This window comes from Vespa mandarinia, chromosome 5 (genome assembly GCF_050613455.1).
Source record: "Vespa mandarinia isolate Hongniang chromosome 5, ASM5061345v1, whole genome shotgun sequence".
Lineage (NCBI taxonomy): Eukaryota > Metazoa > Arthropoda > Insecta > Hymenoptera > Vespidae > Vespa > Vespa mandarinia.
Genome location: NC_140814.1, coordinates 6,745,250 through 6,755,000, shown reverse-complemented (window position 1 = coordinate 6,755,000; position 9,751 = coordinate 6,745,250). Strand labels below are relative to the sequence as shown.

General features: G+C 35.4%; 1 protein-coding gene across 1 annotated transcript in view; it reads left to right on the top strand.

The window, feature by feature from the left end:
- LOC118441715 (dipeptidase 1) overlaps positions 1-9,751 on the top strand; it is a 51,025-nt gene that overhangs the window by 18,777 nt on the left and 22,497 nt on the right. The window contains exons 4-6 of the mRNA XM_035866461.2: positions 4,095-4,227; positions 7,407-7,557; positions 9,135-9,204. Of these exons, the coding sequence (XP_035722354.1) occupies positions 4,095-4,227; positions 7,407-7,557; positions 9,135-9,204 (354 nt within the window). The remainder of the gene's footprint in view (positions 1-4,094; positions 4,228-7,406; positions 7,558-9,134; positions 9,205-9,751) is intronic.

Below are 9,751 nucleotides of genomic sequence, written 5' to 3'. Positions count from 1 at the left end.
CAGAGAAAAATCTCTTTCAATAGCTGTCGTTCGATTAGACTATTAAATTTCGACGAAATCCAATGAAATATCATAAACTATTCTAATCAGCTTCATTTCGATTTCTTTCGACTAATAATTAAAACCAATATACAGAAAAAAAAATATATATATATATATAAAGAGAGAGAGAGAGAGAGAGAGAGATAAGTTGGATGATATAAATTCAACATGACGGACCACTCAAAAGTCTGGAAAATTGTGGTATTCGATAAATTTACGAGCTTACCAACCAGGTTTCTCCCTTTACTCTTGCGACATTTTTCCCTAGCAACGAGCCCCGACAATAATTCTTGTCGCAAGTATGAAATACGCGTAATAACTTACATCTTTATATCGCCAACCGATATTACCTTGCCGAAGATCCTTTATGTTAAAATATATGCATAATATCCTATAAAAAAAAAAAAGAAGAAAAAAAAAGAAAAAAAAAAAAGAGCAACAATCAAACCACGTTTTCCACATGTAACCGATCATACTTCTTAACTGTCAGAAACCCAATAGCGATGTCTTTCTATCACTGTCTTTCTATCACTTTTTCTCTTTCTTTTTGTCTTTCTCTTTCTGTCTATAACGAAACGTCGACTGTGCTTTTACGGTAGTTCGTAAAAACTGCTTCGCTAAAAGGCTACTCCTAAAGAAAGTTCTTCGAGTAGTCTGAATATATATATATATATATATATATATATATATATATATAAACTGCACTTGCTCGTTAACAAAGTAATCTCGGAATGGAGTCTCTCCATCAGAAACCGGAGGAGTTGATGGGACAGCCAATGAAACGTCGAAAAGTTCCGAAAAATCATTAAACTAAGAAGAATCAAGATTAGTTCGAACCCGTTTTTAAGTATGAAGATTATCTTACTATCGTCGATGTTAAAATACTTAACTGTTAGAACTTAACTGGTAATAAAGGGGCAAGACGGTAAATCATGCGAGTATAGTAAGCTCGTGAATGCACCGTCTACTCGCGCATATGCATGCCGGTAACCGGTGAGCAAACCTACCACTACGATTCATCACTGTCCTGGTTGATTCAAACACGAAGGAGGCATCCGCCGTGAAAAGGTTACGAATCATTGATTACGAGAGTCAACGAGAATTCAGTTGCGACTTAAAGCTACTCATTCTATTTCCCTCTTTCTCTCTACCTCTATTTCTACCTCTCTACCTCTACTTCTCTCTCTCTCTCTCTCTCTCTCTCTCTTTCTCATTTTACTTCTTGAAACCTTTCTCAATTTACGATCAGAGAGAAAGTTCTTTGCAATAGAAAGCCGAAGGGAAATGACTAGGCTCCTCTTCTATTCCTCGTCAACCTTACGAACAGAAAGAAGAATGATTCACTCGCACGAATTTCAAATCAAAGATCGTTCTCGTTTAATACTTTTAGAATTTTATTTACATTTGATTTATAAAATCGAACGATCTTGAAATCTTTTTTTAAAGCCTTTTTTTATGCGCATTAATTGATCTCATTCGATTCATTCAATCGATTTTGCATGAATAAATATTCAATTATTCGCAAATATTTACGACAAGTTGAGTATTTATCGAGACCGAATGTCTGATTGTAAACCTCTTTGTTTACTGTCCATCTGACTATATATATATATATATATATATACATATGTTTATCTAACTCTAATTCGATTCCTATTAGAACAAACAAACACAGACAGTAGGTAAAGGCGATTAATTTGTTAATAGGATGACGTTTCTCATTACGTATTAGATATTACAAATTAGGTATTACATATTAGATATTATAAAGATATTATTACAAAGATATTATAAAGAGAAGGACGTTCAAAAAAAAAGGAAAAAAAAAAAAAAAAAGAAGAACAAATAAAAAAGGGAAGAAAGAAAAGTCGACTTGATTTCGATATGTGATAGTATAAATATAGATACGCCGATACTTTTATCGTTCTTACCGTGGCAAGAAACTTCCTATCCTCGAATACTTGGATCGGTTTGCTACACGACCTACCATTATACTTTTTTCACTTCACCCCATTGGTAATGTGGTATGTTACACACACGTCGGCACAGCACTACATCTACAGCAATACGTGCAGATGTAATACAACGAGAACGTCGAAGATCCATGTATGACTCCTTCAAGTATATTCTCTCCGTCTCTCTCCCTCCCTCTCTCTCTCTCTCTCTCTCTCTCTCTCTCTCTCAACCTCCTCTAGAAATTCTACACGGAAGCGGTTAGATGTAGCACTTCCGAAGCAGGTGAAATCCCGGAAGTGGATTTCTAGATAGATAGATAGATAGATAGATAGATAGATAGATAGAGAGGGAGGGAGGGAAAGAGAGAGAGGCAGAGAGAGAGAAAGAGAGAGAGAGAAAGTAGAAAAAGCTCTTCGATTCGTGAAAACATGTAACCAAAAAGGAAAAGAATTTACATCGATAATAGCATCCATAGTTTGAGAGGAAAAGAGCTTAGAAAAAGAGAGATCTATCTAAGAGCTTTCTAAATGTTTCAACATGAATATTTAGGGAATATTGTATACTCCATTTTATCCTGCCCTTTTAAGAAACCAAAAGGACTCGAGTAACGTTTACGATCGTATATCTTTCCTTCGAACGATCTTGCGAAATGCCTCCTTGCTATTTATTCAACGGGTAGATCGGTTTTGCACAATCACAGGTCACCTTTAAATAGAATCCCAAATGCTGAACTGCGCTTCTACCGCCACTCCTTCTCCGTATCTTTCTCTCTCTCTCTCTCTATTTTCTCATTTTCTCTCTCTCTCTCTCTCTCTCTCTCTCTCTCTCTCTCTTTCTTTCTCTTTCTCATACACGTAGCAGTATTTTTACGAACGTCTGACCTAAAACTCGGCTGCGACTACTATTCGTTTTTGCGCGAGCACCCACACGAATGTAAACGAAAGGAAAGAAAGATGTGTTTGTATATGAACGCACATGACTTAGCCAAGGTCCGACCTAAGCCATGCCATAACTACTGTACCTCGTATCCGTATACTCGTGTCAGTGCGTTGAAATTGCGAGCCATGAACATGAGAGATATTATACACAGGAACGTTTCCTTTCCGCTTTCTCGTTAAATACTTGCGACTATAAAAATACAAGAGAAACCGATATCCCGACTATTTTTGCACAGGACAAATGTAAAATGTATGTGTGTATCCGTAGGTGTATTCTGTGGAACGATCGATGCGACTCGCGTTAGTACAGGAGACTCGAAATAATGTCGTCGTGCCGTCCATTGATTTACGAGACTTACGTACAAAGCTGTTACGAGTATTAATTGTCACGTTGAAAAAAAAAGAAAAAGAAAAAGGAAAAAAAAAAGAAAAGAAAAGAAAAGAAAAAAGAAAAAGTACAATTTCGAAGAAATTTTATCGTTACGTGATATAACTAAGGAATGTAACGTGCCTCCTTCGTTTCTTCAATACTTTCATTCTTACCTCTCTCTCACTCTCTCTCTCTCTCTCTATCTATCTTTCATTCTCTGTATCTCTCTGTAATGAATAATAATATAATTATATTCCAAGTTTGGGAGCATAATAAAAATTCCGTATATTTTCAATTCTTTTATCAAATCGACCTCACCAATTCAATCAATTCCGGTCATTTTTACTGGGGAAAAATAACGAAACGTGTCGTGGAGATATGTAGGACGATTCTTGAATTATTCGATACACTCGATATATTTTTATTTGGCTTTACGCAAGGCTTTAAAAGAGGAAGATATATATATATATATATACATATACATAAAGAGAGAGAGAGAGAGAGAGAGAGAAAGAGTGAGAAAGATGGACAGCTTAGAAGTAGGTACATTTGAAATTCAAAATATTATTCACCGCCTTTATAAATGTTCTTTATACCAATGCTTAATTGTTTTCAACGATATCAGATACCCTTTGAATTAAAGATGAACTCACTGAGAAACGTACTATTACGAACATCATTAAGATTATCGAGCGAAAATAATCGTGTCATTTTTCACGGGGTAACTACCATCTACGACCATTCTCGATATACCAAATTTTACGTACTCTCTTATTTATCTGTTTCAGTTTTGGTCGGCGTACACGCCCTGTCCATCCCAATATCACGACTCCGTTCAACTTGCTTTGGAACAAATTGACGTGATTCGTCGATTGGTCAACAAACATCCCGAAAGTATGGTCCTAGTTACTACGGCCGAAGGTAATTACAATAAAACTTTTTTATATAAAATATCTCCATGATATAATATATATCCAAGTAATTATAAATGTTGCACGATGTGAAGAGAAAAAAGAAATCAAAAAAAAAAAAAAAAAGAAAAGAAAAAAGAAAGGAAAGAAATAGAATTATTCATTATTTCGCGTTACATCGATTTACATTTTTATAACAGTGTCATAGAATTAAGAGAGAGAGAGAGAGAGAGAGAGAAAAAAAAAATAAAAAAAAAAAGAAAAAGAAAAATATTGAATTTAGATTCCTTTTCATAATCACTGATTATATTAATCTATAACGATGACTTCTCAGAGAAATATTATAGTAAAGAATAAGAAAATATTCAGATGTTCTTTTAAATGATTTAAATGGTTCATGGTTGTATTATATAAAAGAAGAAAAGAAAAAGGGACTTTCATATTAATGCAAATAAAGGTGAAAAGGTTGAATTTATTCGGAGAAAAGGGCGAACGGAAAGCACGATCGCGAGTCACGATGATAAAAGAAATTAAAATCGAGAGAAACGAATTCACCGTCGGTTCACCATCTCGATTGGGTACCATCGAGGTAACGAGTGTTTCCAACTTTCAATTCGAAATCTTTCCTTTGTCTTTGGAGGATGTGAGAAGATTGAGAAAGCGAAGAAATGGTGTGAAATCGTCGTCGTCTTAGTCGTCGTAGTCGTCGCTGTCGTTGTCGTTGTCGTGATGAACCGAGGACGTTATCGGAAACGAGAAAACGAACAACCGGTTACAAAAGAAGAGAAAGGAAAGAATGAATAAAGAAAGAGACAGAAAGGAAAAGAAAGAGAGAGAGAGAGAGAGAGAGAGAGAGAAGAAGGAAAGAAAAAAAAAAAAAAAAAGAAAATATCTTTATCTTCCTCTATTTCTTTATCTTCCAAATTGCGTTGCTTCGAGATTTGAAAGATAGAAATAAATAAAATAAAACGAAAAAGAATATGGCAATATTTAAATACGTATAGAGGTATGTACATTAGGAATAACTGAAACAGACCTTGTGCACAGCCTGTGAAAAAATCTTCTGGAATATAAGGACATTGGTGCTTCTGCTGCTCCTGCTGCTGTTATTGTTGTTGTTGTTGTTGTGTTGTGTTGTGTTGTGTTGTGTTGTGTTGTGTTGTTATAGTACAAGCGTATTTCACGCGACGGCACACTAGAAGGTAATGCGAATATGATGGAAAGATGGAAACGCACGGTGTATGTCGCCAAGGATCCACTCCTGGATATGGTAAATTCCATGTGAAATGGAAAAACCCTTTTCTCGGTAGAGTATATATAATGTATGCATATATGTATATATATATATATATATATACATATGTGTATCATCAACGTGTGGTGCTTCGATAAACTGAAATACCAATATTCCTGTAGTCTCTTGAATATGGAAATTCATGTACAATATACAGTTTGGAAGAATTTCGAAAAGAGAAGAACAAAAGGAAAAGAAAAAGAAAGAAAGAAAGAAAGAAAGAAAGAGAAAGAAAGTAAAGAAAAAAGAACTTATAATAATAATAATAATAATAATAATAATAATAATAATAATAATAATAATAATAATAATGAAATAATAATAATTGATATGGGATAATAATTTTTTTCGTGTGACGATTGAATCTAGATCTTTGAAAGATTTCTAATCTTCTTCTTTAAAATGATCTTTGACAGAGTAACGAGGCTCTGCACGAAGCTCTCTCTCTCTCTCTCTCTCTCTCTCTCTCTCTCTCTCTCCCTCTTTCTCTCGAAGTAGGAATAAAGAATTCACGGGGTTATCCTTACGAAGCCAATCTAGCGGATGGAAGGAAAGAACAAACACGGGGCCGTGGAAAATGAGAAATTCCAAGAGAAATGGAAAAATGCTCGGGGGTTAGGATGATGGCGTTAGCAATGGTATATATAGTGGTGTGAGTGTTGGTGTCGTTGCGTTGGTGATAGTCGCAGCAGGGCTTGCACGATATCATCGGACCTCTCCGACACGTTGCAAGGGTTGTCTATTCTCCCCTTTGAACTCTCACCATTTACCTATTACACGTACATATATATTCTCGTATATATATACATATATATATATATATATATATATATGTATATATGTATAGGTCATAGACGCGTGTCAACGCATAAATCAGTGGACGTAGTAAATCTAGACCCATCGTGCAGCAGCTTACGGCTTTTATTCGGTACGATCGTCTCTATTTTTTTCTTCACGTTCTATCCTTTTCCATCGATGTATATATATATATAGATTATGACTTCTGTACCTATCTATTAGCCGAACGAAGAAGGAGAATAAATAAAAAAAAAATTAAAAAAAAAAAAAAAGAAAAAAGAAAGAATATGTAATACATATACATGTATACGTGTTCGATCAGCTTATCGCTTGTTTCAAAAAGCGACTTATACGAGCGCGTCGATGCTGACAACAACAAGTAACGTATGTATTAGCAACACAGTTTGCACGTGGTATTTTAATCGAATCCCTACTGCGAACCGCTCGCAAGCTCGCCAATTTGATTTTACGAAGCCATCGGTCTACCCTTACACTAGTGGCTCGTTCGTCCCATTAAACGTTGGTCATCGAATTCGTTGAATAGCGAACGAATATCGAGTAAATGCTGATTGTGGAAGCGCAAGTTTAGATAGCGAGGACGCGTGTACAATGTTTATTATCTTTTACGTTACGCTTTGTAATCAACGATACCCAAGGCTATCAAACCCTGATGGGCAATTCCGATGATTTAATTAATCCGAGTAAACATAGCGGCTCGGTATAGTACCATTGTGGCGCTAATGACGTACCACGTCAGAAAATGAAATGATTTAATGTTTCGAGGTACGTCGTTTACGAACTTAGTTGACGGTAAATTTTATCGGAAGTATGTGTTGCAATTAAATGTCGTGTAAAATCGTAGTTATCAAAATGTTCACGTCGAAGCGATATTCCATTACCGGTTATCCCATCCTTGGATACTTACGAAAGATTAATCTCAATCCTCGTATCGGTTTCTCTCAACTATCGTGAGAGAACGAAGATGATCTGTAATATAAGTGGTATGGAGTTGTAGTAATGAACGATGAGCGAGAATGAGAAGGAGAGAGGTAATAAGGGGAGAGATGGTTCAAGTGGAATTTAATGTATGATTTCAGGGATCGAGAGAGCACACAAGGAGGGTAGATTAGCGAGTCTTATAGGGGTTGAAGGGGGACACGCCATCGGCACGAGTTTGGCGGTCCTAAGGATGCTCTACGAGCTCGGTGCCAGATATCTAACGTTAACTCACACGTGCCACACGCCTTGGTGAGTCTGCCAATCGAGATACAACAATATTCAGATCCGAATTGAATAAAATTAAAATGAAATTTTTCAAAAACGCGACATATAATTTCTATTCTCTATAATATACAATAATAGCGATTAATATGATATAAAATAAAACGCGATAACTCGTTTGTCTTTGAGTTAACACGAATGATGGATCGATTAGATTGGTACAAATTTTTTAAAAGTCCATCGATATTTTTACATATATAATTTCCATATTTCGTCGATCGTTTCGTTTGAAAAATCGATTTCAACGCGTTCGAGTTTATTAATTATTCAGAATATAAAAATTCCAATCGACGTTATCTGATCTTTCACACAACGAAGAAAGAGATAAAGGGGAAATAATCATAAGACGAGAGAGGGAGAGAAAGAGAGTTAACGAAAGAAAGTTTGCGTGATATTGTTTTACGGCAAACAACAGACGACGAATTTGCTTTTGTTTTAGTTTTATGAGTGGACGCGACGAGGTGCGAGCGAGATGAGCAATAAAAGTCTTCTCGTGGAAAATGCGATGAATTTCTCGAAACTTCAGTCGTATTTTATCTATTATCTTATTTCTTTTACTTTTCTTTTACTAAGCAAATAAAGTTTCGATTTATTTTACGATTCTGAGATAGTCTCTCTCTTTCTCTCTGTCTCTCTCTCTCTCTCTCTCTCTCTCTCTCTCTCTCTCTAATACTCGTTACAATTGACGAACGTAATACGATGACATAACTAATATTAGACGACAATATCGACGTTTATTAGAACAGACAGATCGATTAACGCATCTACCTTCCTTACGAAAACGAACCTATCAGAACGTAAGATCCGATAAAGTTATGTCGTTCACCAACGTCAAGAATTCCTATGTATCTCGCTAACGGGAAGATCCCGATTGAGCCTTACCTATTGAATAATCGATTATTACAACTAGAATCTAATACTGTATCATTGATGTTCTGTCAGACGGCTTAGAGGATGGAACGTTAATACGTATAATCATCACCATGGTATTAATCCTTGATATCGTAACTAGGACGATATCGTTGTTATATCGTATCATTGTGTACCAATCTATTCGATCTATTTACGGATCGGGTGAAAGAAAAGAAAATAAATTTTAATGTAAAATCATTATTTAAGAGAAAATCAATATCATGTATAAAATTCGAATAAAAATTTTTATATCATCTTAGAAAAAAAAAAAAAAAAAAAAAAGGAAAGAACTATGTAGACTCTCTTATTTAAGAAAATTTCGTATGACAATATGTTATCATTGGTTTCAATAGAATGTCATCGATTTCGAATCAACGTCATAAACCACCATATATTATCATAACCGTGCTAACATATCTGCATGTATGATGAAGGTATGGCGTTGATGAGGAAAACGCGGTTAGAAATTTGAGAACAATTCGTTAGACTCTGATCGCGTTTCTGTTAGGTAAATATCGTTATCGTACTACGCCAATAGAATAGCGGATTGGCCGAGCCGTGATTAGAAGTCATTGTATGGCAATAATGCGCACGATTGTAACTATTGAGTTACTGACCTGTTGGTTCGTTAGGGCAGACTGCAGCACGGCGGATGAACCCGGTCAAGTGCCTCACGTCGGTGGTCTCTCCAACTTCGGTAAGGTGAGTAGAAAATCAAATTCCATTGAATTGCCCTGCGAAGTGGGATTAAAAATTCATCGATCCCACTCGAGTCCCCTCGATAATCCCAAGAACCTGAATGTGTCTCTCCTTATCCATGATATTCGCTGATAAAAACTCCTATTGTATAATCAATTATACCTACGTTCTCATGTCCTTTTTTATTTTATTAATAACGCGAGATGAAAAATGGATTCTTCCCCTCCTCCAAAAAAAAAAAAAAAAAAAAAAAAAGAAAAAATCATGAGAGAATAAAACGCCATTACATAAACGATCGCATTCAAGCGATCTTTTAATTTCGTCTAATCTATGATCGATTAAAACACAATAGATCCCAAACGTTAAATGCGGATTTATAAAATATGACGTAAAGATTGTAATTTGTGTTCTGGGATTATTTTCCAAGAGAAAGTTGTATCTTGAGAAATTTAATGAAAATTGTTTAATCTATATGACTCGTATATCTAATAGAGAACGTATTACGTTTAATGATATTAATCCATTGTATGTAAAATATGTTGCGTGAACG